Genomic DNA, 17,664 nt, shown 5'->3' with positions numbered 1-17,664 from the left:
TCCTTCTTTTTATATGCAACGTTGAGGATGAATTGGGGGTTTGAGTCTCTGTTTTGCTTGCTGGCCGACTTTGACAATTTGTCCATAATATAAATAAATTCATATCTTCATTTGTACATGTCATAATCGAATGATCTTTAGATCAATCCTACACCTCTCAGAGAGAGGAATCCAAGAAAAATATCAGTTGTCATAAGTAAGATGACCCATGTGGAGTTTGGCCCTAGTTGCCAATTTTAACACTCCCTCTCAACTAGGGAGAACTCCATCTACTAATCCATCTGCCAATCTGTACTATCTTTGCCATCAATGCACTGCTCTACTCTTCTCTGTTGAACTATGAAGAAGAAGAAGTGATCGAGAATGTGTCATTATTCATACCATTCTCTACTGACCCGAAGTCAGTCCCAAATAAAAGAGAGTGTCTCATACCACTCTTACTGACCCAAAGTCAGTTCCAATCAAAAGAGTGTCATACCACTCTTACTGACCCGAAGTCAGTTCCATTGATCCCAAATCAATATCGGTCATCTTAGCATAGGGAGTACGATAGTACATGATACGTCCATCGGTAGTACTATGGTCCCTATCCTCATTTCCCTACTCATTGGCCAGAGAAGAGGTACTTACCATGAGCCCTAAACTGCATGGGTAGGATGTCTCAGCAGGAGAAGGATGAACCACTCATCCTGCCTACATGTCGCCAAGGGGTATGGCAGGGGAAGGCTAAACAACTCACACTATACATAGCAAACCACTAGGGGAAGGTTGAACCACTCACCCTATGGTTGCTCATCACTCCAAGAAGTAGCCCAAGCCCCCCAGAGCTCCCAGAGCTCAATGTCCATATCATACAGGACCCTCATGAGAGGCTCTCTCCACGACTCCAAGTCGTTCTCGGAATGCCAATAACTTGACCTTTCCTAGGGGCTTCGTCAGAATATCGGCGACCTGCTCATCAATCCCAATGTGATGGAGCCTTATTGCTCCTCGTTTTACCATATCCAGGATAAAGTGGTACTTGATATCTATATGCTTGGAGTGATCATGAAACACATGATTCTCTGATAATCGAATCCCACTCTGGTTGTCACAGAGGATCACGGTGGTATCCATCACATGTCCAAATAGCTCACTAAAGAGCTTCCTCGACCAGAGAGCTTCACAGAAGGCCATACTAGCAGCTATGTATTCGACCTCGACAGTGCTCAAGGCAACCGATTTCGGCTTCCTGCTCATCCAGGATACAAAGCAGATCCCAAAGAAAAACAACATCCAAAAGTGCTCTTGTGATCCACCACACTGCCAGCCCAATCAACACCAGAATAACCATGCAGCCTCACATCTCCGGCAGTGTATCTCAATCCATGAGTGATTGTGCTCTGAAGATATCTCAGAAGATTTTTGGCACCAATCCAATGTATATGATGAGGCTCAACCATATATTGGCTCAATGTGTTAACTACAAAACATATGTCCGCACAGAAGTTCACCAAGAACATCAATGCTCCTATGAGTTGACAATACTCAAAAGCATTTCCCAATTCAAGTCCAGCAACACTACCACGTAACTTCTTAAAGTTAAGTTCCATCGAAGTAGTCATAGGCTTGCAATCCACCATCCCAAATATTTCCTATATCTTCACAACATCTTTTCCTTGAGATATGAAAATTTCACCTGCCTTTGCCAAACCTCCAACCCTAGGAAATAGTGCATCGGTCCTAGGTCCATCATCTCAAATTCAGAAGCCAAATCCCTCTTACATTTGTGAATGAGAGGGTCCGCACCTATCAAAAAGAGGTCGTCCACAAAGTACCAAAATGAGAAGTTTATCATTTTCAACCTTAAAAGTAAAGGTTCGGATCGACTTCACTTCTAGTGAATCCCAACTTCATCAGATAGTTATCGATCCTCATACCAAGCCCGGGGTGCTTGCTTCAATCCATAGAGAGCTTTCTTCAACCTGCATACATGAGACTCAATCATGAACCTCAAACCCCTCAAGTTGTTCCACATAGACTTCCTCTTTGATCGAACCATGCAAGAAAGCAGTCTTGACATCCATCTGATGTAGGTTCCATCCTTGCAAGGCAGCAAGGGCTATGATAGAGCAAATGGTGGTGTATCGGGCAATAGGTGCAAATATCTCATCGTAATCTACACCTTCCTTTTAAGAGAAGCCTCGAGCAACAAAGCGAACCTTGAACTTTTCTGCACTTCCATCAGCTCCATGCTTGATTTTGTAGAGCCACTTAGAGGTGACAATCGATTTGTCTTGGGGTCTAGGGACCACATCCCAGACATCATTCTTCAGAATTGGCTCGTATTCTTCATTCATAGCATCCTTCCATACTTGTTGCTTCACGGCTTCTTCGAATGATGAAGGCTCATTTTGAATGATGGTGCTCATGATGGTCAAGTATCCTTGATACTTGTTTGGCTTCTTGCTTTCACGGAAAGTCCCCCTTGGTGCAATATGTCTCTCGGCATCTTCGAGAGTCTCCCTAAGCCATGAGGGTCTCCTCTTGGAAGATGAGGGCTCTTGAGGAGGAGGATCAATAAGATCCATAGGTTCATCAACATACGACATCGTTTCATCTTCTTTTGCACCTTGATTTCTGGTGTCAGCTTCTTTGTCCTTCCTTGGGATAGGAAGGTTGTTGATCTTCCTGAGGGCCATATCTTCGTCAAAGGTGACATCATGACTTATCTCAACTTCCCTTTAACTAGCCACATAATTCTATATCCCTTAGAATTTTCACTATAGCACACAAATATTCCTTTCTTCCCAAATGCACCCAATTTCCTTCTTTTCTCTTTCGGCACATGAAAATATACAGAGCTTCCAAAAATTCTAAAATGAGACATCAAGTTTCTTACTAGTGAACATTTCTTCGGGAGTTTTGGAGTCCAAAGCTTGATGAGGGCATCGGTTTTGAACATACACAACGGTATTTGCAGCTTCAACCCATAGGAACTTCGAAAGCCCTTGATCATGAAGCATGGCACGAACAGCTTCTACAATAGTATGATTCTTCCTTTCAGCCACGTCATTTTGTTTGAGAGTATATGGTGTTGTAGTCTCCCTCTTAATGCCAGCTTCTCTGCAATAATCTTGGAATTCATTGGATTCATATTCGGTCCCATTATCAGTCCTCAATATCTTGATTTTCTTCTCAGATTGGTTTTCAATAAAGGCTTTGAAGTATCGGAACCAGGTGAACACTTCATCCTTCTTCTTCAAGAAGTAGGTCCAAGTTTTGCAAGAATAATCATCCATAAAAGTGAGATAATATAAATATCCTCCCAAAGAGTTTACGGACAGTGTACCAAATATATCAGAGTGGATCAATTGCTATATGTCTGTGGTCTTGCTATTACTTGAGGGGAATGGTCACCTTGTAAGTTTTCCTTTGGCACATCCCAAAAATACACCTTCATGCTCTACTTTGAACTTGGGCATACCTGTCACCATCTATCTCACATCGGGTAGGGGCTTATAATGAAGATGGTCAAACCTCTAGTGCCATAATTCATATTGTAAAGATGTGTCACAAGACATGGCTCCCGATGGACTTCCTCCAACTTGATACAAATTGTCAACCCTAAACCCAAGAGTAAAAGCATCTTTAAAAATTATTTTCCAAACAGATACCTTTCCATCAATGAATGCCACCTTGAATCCTTTGTCTTCCATTACCGAAATGGACACCAGGTTCTTCTTGAGATCGAGTACATAGAGTAATTCTTATAAATGAATAGTGTTACCTTGATTCAATTGAAAGGTAACATTCCCTACTCCTTTCACGGGATAGGTGGCATCGTTTCCAAGGATGATCTCCAAGTTTGTCTCCTTTTCTATCAGATTAGAGAGAGCTTTGTTGTATCCGGTGAAGTGCCTTGAGGCATCAATATCAATTAGCCAATTCCCCAAAGTGTCTGGAGGAGGCAGTGGAGAGGGTCGATATAAGATAGTACTCCTTTTGCTTATTGTTAACGAAATTTGATTCTTCATACCTGGATTTCTTGCTTTCTTGGAGGGCCGACCATTTCCTTGATGTCCCGCACATTCCTTTTTCCCTTGCCATTGGACCTACCATTCCTTTGATCGTAGTTGTTGAAGTTGCCCCTAGAATGATTGTGATCATCATCATGTGATGTGTCCTGTCTAATTGGACACTCCCTTGCATAGTGGCAAAACTTATTGCAAACAAAGCACTTGCCATTCCTTCCTCCTTTAGATCCAGGCTTTCCATGGAAATGACCTTTAGACCCTACATTATTTCTCCTTTTCGCATGAGCGGAGAATGTAGTGGGGTTGCCTCTATTAGAAGGCATTTCTTGCTCCAACATTGTTGTTTCTTCTTGAATGCATTTCGACATCAATTCTTCAAACCCTGGAATTCGATCATTGTTGAGTATAGTGGTTCTAAATACATACCACTCAAGTGGGAGTCCTCCAAGGGTGTCGAGAGAAAGCTCCCCGTCAAGAATGACTTCTCTAATCGAAAGTAGATCATTCTTGATTTCAGTGATTCTTAAGAAGTAGGATTGAATATCCTCGTCCTTGCTCTTCTTAAAATCCTTCAACTTATTTTTGAGAAATAGAATTTGATTAGCATTACTAACCTTGAACATGTTGATCAACCTGTCATAGATCTCCTTGGAGGTCTTCAATTCGGAGATGTAGGCCACCAAACACTTGTCAATGGAATCCCTGATAATCTTCTTTGCTTTGACTTAGTACTATTGTACCTGGTCTTCGCAATAGCCGGTGCATTTGAAGGAGGCTCAGGGATTTTACCCTACACATAATCCATCGCTTCTTGTTCTTCCAAGGTCAAATCAAGAGACATCTTCCATCCATGATAGTCAGATTTATCATGGAGCTTGTCTTCAACCAGGAAGTGGGATGAAGAACCCATTGAGCCTTTTGTCCTTGTCCAACTATCTTTGGTGATTACTCTTTCACTCTTGCTTGGGCTTTGTCTTCCCCTCACCTCTGATACCATGTTAATTTTAGGCAGCAATGGTATGTTCTATGCTATAGAGCAATTTTACTTCAATTTCTTTATCAGCCCAATATCAATATCTAGTTTAGCAATCACATCAACAAGATAATAAAATGCAGATAGAAAATAAACATAAACAGTAGAAGACAAGCCAAGACAAGAGGACACAAGATGTGGCACCAGTCAGCCCTATTGCAGATCTAGAATTTCAGCCTCCCAGTAACTTCATAATTTCGCACAAGTGAGAGTAGAAAGAGAAAATTCTACTTATTTTTGCTTGACATAGCCTTCCTTCTCCTTTGCTAGGGTTTTCTTCCTCCTCGAGCTTTGCACCCTTTCTCTATCTCCAACTACTGCAGAGCGAACTTGTGGTTGATGTACTACAAATGAGTCGAGTTGTTGCCCTTTTATAGTGGATTTTGCCTCCCTAATTAGGCCGACTTGTCTAGGTTGAGGCCGACTTAGTGAAGGAGGCCTAGATGACCTATTTTACATAAAAATAAATTACTTTCTTGATTGACAAAGCCCAAGAAGGGTCTTTTATATTATGGCATGGACAAAGACATTTGCAATAATCCCTAGAAGCCTAGAATCCAAGCCACAGAGTATCATATTGACACTTGTAGGGAAAGTGTCAAGAGTCATGAGTTTCAATCATGTGATAACGCATTATCTCATGCCATGGGCCGATAACGCATTATCTCATGCCATGGGCAGCCTCAGTACCTACAACAGATTGTTCATTGCCCACGTTATATGAGAGATGATGTACTTGAAACAACAATGCACCCAATCAGCTTAGCATTGTATACAGGGTTTGGCAGCTAATCCAAGGCCTAGAGGAGGTCTGTCTCAACCTTGAGACATGGGACAGTAAGCACCATCTTTCATGCCCTCATTTGGAGCAATCTACAAGCTTATCTTACACCAGGAGACCCATGAGACCACTACTTGCGCCCCAGAGCCACTTTGGAGCACCACATGATGTTTTACTTAGGGATCAAGAGGCCACCCCCTTGACCATCATTTATGGAGCCCTCTTCTTCATCATGGCACCTTGAGGACTCGATTAAGCCTCCCAACGGCCCTCCTACAACATTGCTACATCATTTCCACTTCATTTAGGCAACTTATCTTACACTTTAAGAGCTATTTAGTGGGCTTGTCACCAAAGTTTTGTTTTTTTGCACATTAAAATATTGTTAGGGGCATCTTAGGCTAATTCAAACTCTTTAAGGCTCATATAAATAAAATAGAGCCTCATTTGTATCAAACATCATCATCACATTTGGATATCTCTCTCTTGAGAATTTCACACTTCTTCTTGGGTGAGCTTCTTTAATGCATTTCAATATTTTTGGAAGCTAAATCTTGTTCTTTCTTGGAGTCGATATCTTGATTTTGGATTGGATGTATCTCTTGTTATCTTATAGGTGTTTTTGAGTGATAGCTAGGGCATCACAATTTAGCCTCCTTGGAGACAACTTTTAGCAGGATTTTGAATCACATAGACTCCATAGCCTAAGAATAAGGAATTAATCCAAGCACATTCGGTGATCACCTTCATTTCTCTACTCTTTTTCAGCTTCCAAAATTTTTCAACCTCTTCCCTAAGATGGCCAACAAGGACTTCCTGTGAATTGCATTAGAGAGGAGCTCCTACAAAACTGCTTAGACAAGATATTGCGTTGATGTTTCCTCTAGGCTCTATCTCTCCTCCAAATTTGTGGCAAATCCCACAGTTGGATTGTGAGAAAACTCAAGCCCTGGTTGCATTTTTGAAAATCATCTTGAACATCTTGGTAAGAGGCCTTCTTAAGGATTTTTGACATAGTATTCAGTGGAATAAATCATTAGAAACCCTTTCCCTACACTACCCTAACCTAGTGAGTTCCTTGGAGGGTCTCCTCCCACAATTATTCAATGGAACATCATTGGTGCCCTTTTGGCCATGGTGCCAACTCAAGGTCCTAACAACATCCCATCCAGGCTCCCCAACACTCAATTTGACCTCACCCTCCTCATTGGAGCTGACTAATTCCATCCATCTCACCCTAAATGCAACTCATCTCACATGTTGTCTTTTCTTGTTGGCTTGTCGCATAGATTGGGCATGCACTCCATGCCATGTCACTCATTCAGTTATGTGCTATGTCATCTCAGCCAAGTGCACACCCTACACACCAAGCATATCATCTTAGTTGGGCATGTGTGTCCACATAGACCAAGCATGTCATCTCCTACACCAATTATGCACCCACATTGCGAAGTTCATAAAGAAACCCCAATTTTCATCCAAAACATTGCAAGTAACATCACATTTCTTACGATGCCCGTGTCATCACACTCACACATCTTCAATTTAGTGCACTCATAGAGGACCTCAAATAGAGGCTGTAAGGAGGATGATCTTGTACAGGCATGGAGTGGCAGACTTAAACATTAGTAGATTAATACACCAAGTCAGCAAAGAAACTCCAAATAAGGAAGAATATATGGGAGACTCAATGCATATGGTCATCAAAAGACTATGGCATAAATGAGGTGGTTTTCCCCTGAGATAGGACAGCCCCACAATGGTTACTAGACAGGAAGGTGGAAACAATAGGCACAGTGAAAACAACGGCAATATATTCAACATCTGTACCCATAAGTGTTGGCATTATGAGACAAGTGTTGTCCTTGATGGCAAACCACACTGATGACAAATCGTAGTGCAGAAGGTCAGCAACAAGGAATTTATGATCAGACTATAAGAAGAAGAGAAAAGTCATATACGCAGGTTCATCAAGCCCAAGTCGCGTGTACACGCAGGATTGGCTTCAGTAAAAGCGCGTGTATGTGGAAAACTCATTTTGGTCCGTGGCGGTTATTCCTTGGAAGTTGTGCCTGTGGTTTCGGACCATGGTGTCTCGACGGACGTGTCGATCCCTAGTTTTGAAGTTGATGGTTTTGGATTTCTATGGTTTTGGCTCGTGGTATTGAGCAAGGCCTAAGGCTATATAAGGAGAAGAAGATCATTAGGCAAAGGTATCAGAAATGTCTTGAAACATCTGAGGAAGTATTAGATCCAGTATGCAGGTTATGGGTTGTTGATGCATTGCTAAGGAGAGATCTCACCAGTTAATGAAGAACAAGATCTAAGGAGAGATCGGGATCAAATGGTTTGAAAAGTACTATTATGATATGGTTGATTATGCGTATTTCTAGATCTACATACTGACGCAATGTTATGTTCTGGGTCTAACTGATGTCTGGTACAGCTGCAAGTTGAGAAAATTTATTTTTAGATCTGTACGCTGGTTGCCTTTGGTAAAAGCGCGTGTATACGCGGGTTGCTCTCATTGAAGTAGCGTATATCTTTAAAAGCTTGTTTTTGGGTTTGCAGTTGGGTCTGACTGTTGTTACAGAGTTCTGTAGTCTGCTCTGTGTTCTGGTGACAGGTGTTGACAGGGTTTCAGTGGTTCAGTGATTCAAAGATTGATGATGCTAGTATTGGTTGTCTTGTGCTTCAATGATCTATTGTGAAAGTTGAATGAATTATGGTCTTCAGATTGTAATGTTGTGCTTCAGGAATATCCAGTCTGAAAATTGATGAAAAGTGGTACCTGAAGGAAAGAAGATTGTAGGCCGGCACCTACATACTAGTATCTTAGCTAGTACAAGAGCAAAGGGGGTTGGAGCTCCCTTCCAAGGAAGTTTGGAGAACGAGAGAAGGTTGAAGCCTTCTGCAGGTTGTAGCCTACGTACTGGTATAAGGCTGCACCAGTACAAAAGATTGTAAATTGAAGTTCTTATTAAAGAAAGATAGAGACGACTTGCAGCAGGTGATTTTCACCCACATTGGGTTTCCACCTTATATCATGGTGTTCATGTGTGTGGTTTCTGTGTGATGATATGTTCTGTTATACTGCATCTGTTTACTCTTAAATATGGTGAATAATGTCCTGATGCACTTAACTGAAGAATAAACTAACTGAATTATAAGTTTTCTGGTTATACGTTGTTTTCTTTAGACACAGTAGCGTGTACACGCTGGTTCACTTAACTGAAGTAGCGTATTGTTTATGAGCATTGAAAAAGTTTGATTGATCTGATAATACTGATTCACCCCCCCCCCCCCTCTCAGTATTATTTTCAACAATTGGTATTAGAGCAGGTCCTTCAGAGAAGCTTGATCGCTTGAAGGTAGATTGTTCATCATGAGCAACTACGAGAGAGAAGCATCAATCAGGCCACCGGTTTTTGATGGGACAAACTTCAATTATTGGAAGGTAAGAGTTACTGCCTATCTCCAGTCTCTTGGTACAGAAGTTTGGGACATCGTAGAGACATAATACGCTTTTCCTTCAGCTACTCCTACAGATGCAGCCGAGAAAAAGAAATATGAAACAAATGCGAAAGTAGTCAGTACTCTATTAGGATGTATATCCCAAACAGAATTCATGAAAGTAATGCACTACAAATCCGCAAAAGAGATATGGGACAAAATTGTCACGAGCTATGAAGGAGATGATCAGGTAAAGCGTGCTAAACTTCAAACTCTCAGGATTCAGTATGAGACTCTCAAAATGTATAATGATGAAAGTGTGGCTAACTATTTTCTTTGGGTAGATGAGATTGTAAATTGTATGAAAAATTTGGGTGAAGAAATAAAAGAGGCTATAGTGGTTGAAAAGGTTCTAAGATCATTATCCCCCAAGTTTGAATCTAAAGTATCTGCAATAGAAGAAAAAGAAAATCTACGAATTCTTACTATGTCTCAGCTACATGGAATTCTAACTGCTTATGAAATGAGAAAGGGAGGTCCATCAGACAGAAGAGAAGCTGCTTTCAAGGCATCAGGCAAAGAAGATTATTATGAAGCAAGCCACGTCCCAGAGGAAGAAGAAGAAGAATCAAATTTTGTCAGAAATCTTCAAAGGGGTTCTGGAAGGTTCAGAGGTAAGTTACCTTTTAAATGCTTTGCTTGTGGAAGAGTAGGTCATTATGCTGCCAAATGTCCTCACAAAGATAAGAATGACAAGGGAAAGGAACATGTTAAGTGGAACAAGAAACAGAATGAAAAGAAGAAAAGCTATTACACTCATGAAGATAGTGATGGTCTTTCAAATAGTGACGAAGATGAGCAGGTTAATAGATATAAACTCTTAATGGCTTTTGAAGATGATGACTACATGGATGCTATAGATGTAGAAGGCTTTTATGAAGAAATGAATAATCTCAAAGTTTGCTTAGAAGAGAAAAGTGCTATTATTGACTCTTTACAATGTCAACTGACTGAAAAGGAAAAACATCTTGAAAAATTGGAATGTGAGATTGTTTGTCTTAGAAAGGAGGTTGAGAAAACAAAAGCGATTAATCTTAAATTTGTTAAAGGATCTGAAACCTTGGATGAGATTATCAATGTGCAGCGTTCTCCTCTGATCAAGACAGGTCTGGGATATAATGGAGAAACATCTCAAGCTTCTACTTCTAAAAGTTATCTTGATGCAGCTAGAAGAAGTGAGCAAAGGCCAAATAAAAGTCATCAAGTGAATCAGGGACAGTTTACCTCAAGAACAAATCAAGAAACTCGGGGACAAGGTGCCTTAAGGACAAACAGGAGCTACAAACAGCCACAGGTAAAATCTTCCCAATTTGCCCCAAGAATGGATAGAAGCTACAATCGGTTGGATGATAGATCTGATTATCGCAGAAATTTCTTTAATGGCCAATGTTTTTCTTGCCATAACTTCGGTCACAAAGCAGCTCAATGTGTTGCCTACAAGACAATCATGACTAGAGAAGCTCAAAAGCAAGGGAGAATGACTGAAACCATGAAAAGGACTTATAACAATTTTTCGGTTCTTGAAAATGAAGTTGAATGCTCTATTTGTAATAACTTTGGTCATGAAGACTCTGAATGCAGGAGCAGGTTCCGGAAGACAATTCAGAAGGAGCAAACCTCAAATGTCAGAACTTGGAGAATAAAGGAACCACAACCAGAAAGATGTGGGATAGCCTTTTATGTAGAAGGTCAAGAAAGTCTATGGTACATTGACAGCGGATGTTCGAAGCATATGACAGGGGACAAAGAAAAGCTTGAATCATATACCGCATTAGAAAAGGGGAAGAAAGTTTCTTTTGGAAACGATATCTCTGCAGCCATAAAAGGAAAAGGTGTTGCTCCATTAAAAGAGAAGGTCAAAGCTGGGAACGTCTTGTATGTTGATGGATTGAAGCACAATCTTCTGAGTGTCAGTCAGATGTGTGATCAAGGAACAGAGGTAATATTTAGATCAAATGGATGTTGTGTTCGTGATCTTGATACAGGTAAAACAGTGATCAAAGGAAGAAGGACTCCAAATAATCTATACATATTTGAAGAAAGACCACAACAATGCTATTTGAGCAAGGATGATGAACACTGGCTATGGCATAGGAGGTTGGGGCATCTAAGCTTTTCACAAATAAGGAAAGCATGCAAATATCAGGCAGTTCGCGGTCTTCCAGATATCAAAATTCCAGACAACACTATATGCAAATCTTGTCAGTTTGGAAAGCAAACCAGAACTAATTTTCCAGAGAAGGAAGGATCAGCTAGTATGCCTCTTGAGCTAGTACATACAGATACTTGTGGTCCATTCAGAAAAAGAACACCTCGAGGAGAAGAATATTTGATATTATTCATTGACGATTTCTCCAGGTTTGTCTGGTTAGGACTTATGAAGCACAAAGATGAAGCATTCGAAAAATTCAAATCCTTCAAAGCCTTGGCTGAAAATGAATCATGACACAAAATTAAGTGCCTCAGATCTGACAGAGGTGGGGAATTTACTTCGAATGAATTTTTCGATTTTTGTGAAGAACATGGGATAAGAAGAGAATTCTCTACAGCTAGAACTCCCCAGCAAAATGGAGTTGTGGAAAGAATGAACAGAATAATCCAACAAATGGCTCGTGCTATGCTTGATGAGTCAGGTACTCCCGCAACTTTCTGGGGTGAAGCTGCACATGTTGCGGTTATTATTCTCAACAAAACAAATGTCCGAGTAAATAGCACTCAAACTCCTCATGAGCTCTGGTGTGGGAAGACTCCTTCAGTGAACCACTTCAAAATCTTTGGGAGCAAATGTTATATTAAGAATACTGATGAGCAACTTGGCAAACGTGAACCAAGAGCAGATGAAGGCATTCTTCTTGGTTATTCTCCACATAGCAAAGCATACAAGTGCTACAATAAAAGACTTGGCAGAATTGTTGATAGCATTGATGTAGTGGTTGATGAGAAGGGATATATTCCTAGGCAAGTTCATCATGAAGACATTGAAGATGATGAAGGCTATTCTCAAAGGCAGAATGATGAAGATGAAGAACCTCAAGAAGAAGAAGAACCTCAAGAAGAACCAGAGGAGCAGACAAGAATAGAAGAAAAGACTCCATCCAGATATGTTCAAAAGAATCATCCAGAATCTCAGATTGTGGGGCAGAAAGAAGCAGGAATACAAACAAGAAGAAGAATTGCAGAAGCTTCAAGCTATTTGGCATTACTCTCTTCCACTGAACCACAAAATGTGAAAGAGGCATGTAAAGATGAATGTTGGGTCAAAGCAATGGATGAAGAACTTGAGCAGATCGAAAAGAACAACACTTGGGAATTGGTTCCTAGACCAAAGGATAAAAATGTCATAGGGACAAAATGGGTCTTCAAAAATAAATTGAATGAAAATGGAGAAGTAATTAGAAACAAGGCCAGACTTGTTTGTAAAGGGTATGCGCAGCAAGAAGGAATAGATTTTGAAGAAACCTTTGCTCCTGTTGCAAGACTTGAGGCCATCCGAATGTTCCTTGCTCTCTCTAGCTTTCAAAACTTCAAAGTATTTCAAATGGACGTGAAATCAGCCTTTCTGAATGGAGACTTAGAAGAAGAAGTATATATTGAGCAGCCAGATGGTTTCATCCTTGGAAATGATCCAAATCTTGTATGCAGATTGAAAAAGGCTCTCTATGGTCTCAAACAAGCTCCAAGGGCTTGGTATTATCGGTTGGACAAATATCTTCACCAACAAGGTTTTTCAAAAGGATCAGCAGATAGCAATCTCTATGTGAAAGTTGAAAATAACAAATTGCTAATACTTGTTGTGTATGTAGATGATATTATCTTTGGCAGCAATGAAGAGGCTATGAGTCAGAACTTTGCCTTGGTTATGCAGAAAGAATTTGAAATGTCATTACTTGGAGAATTGACATACTTTCTTGGATTGCAAATCCAACAAAGTGAAGGAGGCATTTTCTTGTCTCAAACCAAGTACCTCAAGCAGATCTTGAAGAAGTATGGCATGGAAGAGTCAAAGCCAGTTTGTACCCCCATGGTTACAGGATGCAGCCTCAGTGCAAATGACGAATCAGCAGCAGTTCACCAACCAACTTATAGATCCATGATTGGGAGTTTGCTTTATTTAACAGGTACAAGACCAGATATTATGCATGCAGTAGGAATTGTTGGAAGATTTCAAGCCAACCCAAAGGAAACTCATCTTCAGGCAGTCAAAAGAATCTTCAAGTATCTTCAAGGGACACAAAATTATGGCTTATGGTATCCGAGAGATACAGATCTCACACTTCATGCCTATACAGATGCAGATTGGGCCGGAAGCGTGGATGATAGGAAAAGCACAAGTGGTGGTGCATTCTTTATGGGCTCCAGATTAGTATCTTGGTTCAGCAAGAAACAGAGTTCGATTGCCTTATCTACAGCTGAAGCAGAATATGTGGCTGCGGCATCTTGTTGCACTCAACTTCTTTGGATGATGCAGACCTTGCAAGATTTCCAAATCACTTGCACTCCACCAGTTTCTATCTTATGTGATAATACAAGTGCAATCAGCATTTCAAAGAATCCAGTCATGCACTCAAAGACCAAGCACATACCAATCAAGTACCATTTTCTTCTGGAACAAGTGCTTGAGCAGAAGGTCAAGTTGGAGTATGTTCCTTCTAAGGAACAAGTTGCTGATATTCTCACAAAACCACTGCCCAGGGAAACTTTTGAATATCTCAGACAAAAGCTGGGAGTAATGGATGCTTCATCCTACTGTTAAAGCTTGTCTGTTCTACAGAAAAGTTGGTATACGCGAGTTTCGTAAGGGATATCCGCGTATATACACCGATTTATACAAGGAAAGTCACGTGTATGGTGTACGCGTGCTGCAGAAATTCTATCCGCGTACATACACTATTTTATGCAGGAGAAGTCGCGTATATGGAGTTCTGATCAATAAGGGCAGATTCTCGTTGGAGAAGGCCTGAGATGGGTAAGCCAAAATTCTTCAGGCACAGTTTCAGTGGTACAGTAGGCATAGATTCAGGGGGAGCAGCTTAAAGTCTCATAAAGCATTGTTGGCATTTAGATGCTTTCGGTCCTAGTTCTCAACTGTTGTTAATTTCAGGAGAAGGAGCTCAGAAGGAAATCTTGACTGCTGATATAAAAGATGTTTATCAGATATTGCTGGTGTCTTTCATAAGTCTTGGTCTAGCTTTGTTGTCTCTAGGTCATGTATCTCTTTTGTGATATTTCCTTTATAGTGTCAAGGTCATGTAACGGCCTATGATTTCCCCACTATGCCTGGGATGGATAAATTATGTAAGGTTATTGGTTATTATATTTCTGATGTATCTCCTCTTGGTTGGGAGTATGAATGAGTCTTTCGGTGATAGGAAGGTCCTTTATGATGTATAAGTCTTGGTTCGTTTGAAGAACATCTTTTGCAGATCTTGCCTACAGTCAGGGGGAGCATGTTCAGCACAGTAGAGCAGAGAGATCAGCATGTACTCAGGGGGAGCATAGCCCTTTTCCCTTGATGACAAAGGGGGAGAATGATTCTAAGGATCTTGGAGTTGCCATCAAGTCCAAAGGGGGAGATTGTTGGCATTATGAGACAAGTGTTGTCCTTGATGGCAAACCACACTGATGACAAATCATATTGTAGAAGGTCAGCAGCAAGGAATTAAAGCAGAGTTTGAGAACTCGTGCCTGTGAATAATATGCTACTGTAATGCAACCCCATCTTCACTTTCTTGTGTTGATTTCATGTAGTTATATTCAATTACAGAGGCAGCCAAATTGATCCAGAATAAAGAAGTGGCGGCTTATTCTTTAGAACCATGCTTCCGGCCATGCTTATGGTGCTTATGATGCCTCTGATGCTTTCGTTCATGATCGCTACCGGATTCCTCCTCATCCGTCTTGTCACGGTAACTCCTGCTCTTGTCATGTTTCCGATGCCTCTTCTCTGCATGCTTCCTTCTCCTCCTCTTCTCATTATCTGACTCGCTATCGCTGTCACTGTCCGACGAACTCCGAACTCTTCTCCTCTTTCTCAACTGCTTCTTGTCGTCGGAATCAGAAGACATTCTATCATCGCTATCTGATGAATTAGAAAAGTCATTCCTCGACCTTTTCTTTCTCCTGCTGGACCTCTTCCTCCGCGACTTCCTCTCCTCCAAATCAGAGTAGTCATCTTCGCTGTCTTCCGACTCGGAATAATCCGTCTTAGACCGATATTTTGACTTCCGAGACAATTCCTTCCCGGATGAAACCCTGGAAACCCTATATTTCTCTTTATGAATGTCCTTGTACTTATTGTGAGAATTTCCAAACCTCGCCGCAATAATCCTCTCAATTTCAGAGTCCTCGTCGCTGACAGTAACATCAGACTCGGATTCCTCTTCATCTTCATCAGAACTCTCACCAGACGCCGGAGCAACAACGTTCTTCAGCGATCTCGCCCTGTCTGTACCGACAAATTTAGTATTACGATTATTGTTATTATCATTGTTCTCCCTTTCCATAATATCCTGCAGAACATCATCTTCTTTAACGCTGAGGAAGTTCCGGCACTGGAAGGTGAGATGGCCGACCCTGCCGCATTTTTTACAGGCGCCCCGGGCTTCATCAGCGTTGGAGGAGGTAAGGCGGGCCAAGGCCAGGAGACCCTGGAAACTGTCGTAGGCATTGTTCTCCTTGTCTTCGGCTCCCGACACGCGCCCATGACGGTGGTCTTTATTGTTGTTGTCGTTGCTATTTTGGTTGGGAGCATACGGATCGTATCCGATGGCACTCTACCAGATTCCATGGGTTTGGAGCGCGGCGCTGCTGTGAACCCACCCTAGTCGCGAACACAGCTGGAACAATGACGGGTTCTCTGTCCTTGCAGGGGATGGAGCGACAAAAGTATTGAGAATCCAAGATAAGGTCACGGCGAGACGAGCCGTTTATAATTATGATAGGTGTCAAGTGGAAGTGCAGTGATGTATGCAGCTGAGGCTCTCCAAAGAGCAACTCTTCCAAACAGGTGCTGAGTTGAAATCCCATTTTAGGGATTCTTGTAGTTCTGGGCTATCCAGCTACAAGAGAACTAGGAACGGAGAGCTCTCCCCTTTTCCACCCGACTCTTTGGTCCTAAGAATGATTGCCCTTCTCCGACCCTTCCTGTCCAACTGGAGCGGACAGCTAATGCGTTCTCCACTGTGGGTATATGGTTGGTCTGTGACCCCTGGATGTCTTTGGCACCCTTGGGGTGATCTCGTAGTTCCTACGGGGTGGAGACGATGGGGTCGGTCGATGGCATGGCTTTTTTTCCTTTTACCACATTTTGCTCAAAGGGTTGAAGGGAGATAGTACATCAAGCTGTTCGCAAGGGCCAACTTGATCGTCTTCCCCAGGGATCCCAGATGAAGTAACCCTATAGAGCCGCCGACTCCAACTATCACCCATGTACGATCTATATTAGATCTAACCAACTACCCACTCTACCTTCTCTACGTTCTTGACAGCCCATCTTTCTTTGTCTCTGTAGAGTTTTTCAGTGGCATGTTTCAGTCCTATTCCCCATTACTGAGAAAAAGTAAGCCACCGGTTCGAGTAAAACATACTATCATTACCACCTAGACAATTAGACATCCAACCCGTAATCGCAACGACCCAATTGCAAGAGCGGAGCTCTACCAACTGAGCTATATCCCCCGTACTTGGACCAAGTGGTCCATACATGAAAAAAAATAATAATAAGATGCTTTTTATTTTTCTTCCTACGATTTTCCCTAGCGCAACTGGGCTATCCTGGACTTGAACTAGAGACCTCGCCCGTGAAGTAAATCCTCGCACCTGCGATACTATGCAATCAACTAATTGGAAGAGAATCAATAGATTCTTTTTCAGGAGCGATTCATCCTTCCCGAACGCAGCATACAACTTCCTCTCCGTTGTACTGCGCTCTCCAAGTGTGCTTGTTCCCCTTTTCTTTTTATTTCCTCACTGAGCCAACGGCGAGCAAATGGAAATCAATTTTGATGAGAAAAGGAGGCGTTGAAAGACCCTCCTGGCCTAACCCCGGAGACTCCAAGATCCTTTTTCGAACCAGCATCTTCGATTGCCCTTATTTTTTCCTTTCTTGATAAACCTGATAAATCAGAGAGGATTATTGTGTATTCCGGCAAATACCTGAACAGAAATTTCAACACTACCAAGAGCACCTCAACAGAATCGAACCCAGGACCTGTCGCAACAATCTCTCCTCGCTACGCACAGACAACTACTTTCAATTCAGTGTTATTTATTTGAGACGAAAGGATTCTAGAAAGATCGATCAAAGAAAATGACTCAAATTA

General features: G+C 41.6%; 1 protein-coding gene across 4 annotated transcripts in view; it reads right to left on the bottom strand.

Annotated features, from left to right (window-relative positions):
• The window catches only part of LOC149215921 (uncharacterized), a 77,701-nt gene extending 61,547 nt beyond the window's left edge, over positions 1-16,154 (bottom strand). For all 4 annotated transcript variants that reach the window (XM_089392636.1, XM_089392637.1, XM_089392635.1 and 1 more), the window contains exon 1: positions 15,029-16,154. In XM_089392636.1, the coding sequence (XP_089248762.1) occupies positions 15,145-15,846 (702 nt within the window). In that variant the 5' untranslated portion in view covers positions 15,847-16,154 and the 3' untranslated portion in view covers positions 15,029-15,144. The remainder of the gene's footprint in view (positions 1-15,028) is intronic.
• Positions 16,155-17,664: the final 1,510 nt, after the last annotated feature.

Source organism: Pinus tabuliformis, chromosome 1_1 (genome assembly GCF_031772625.1).
Source record: "Pinus tabuliformis cultivar Carrire ecotype Pingquan chromosome 1_1, CPIR1, whole genome shotgun sequence".
NCBI classification, from domain to species: domain Eukaryota; kingdom Viridiplantae; phylum Streptophyta; class Pinopsida; order Pinales; family Pinaceae; genus Pinus; species Pinus tabuliformis.
The sequence above is the reverse complement of the archived record's forward strand: the minus strand, read 5'-3'. Positions and strand labels throughout refer to the sequence as shown.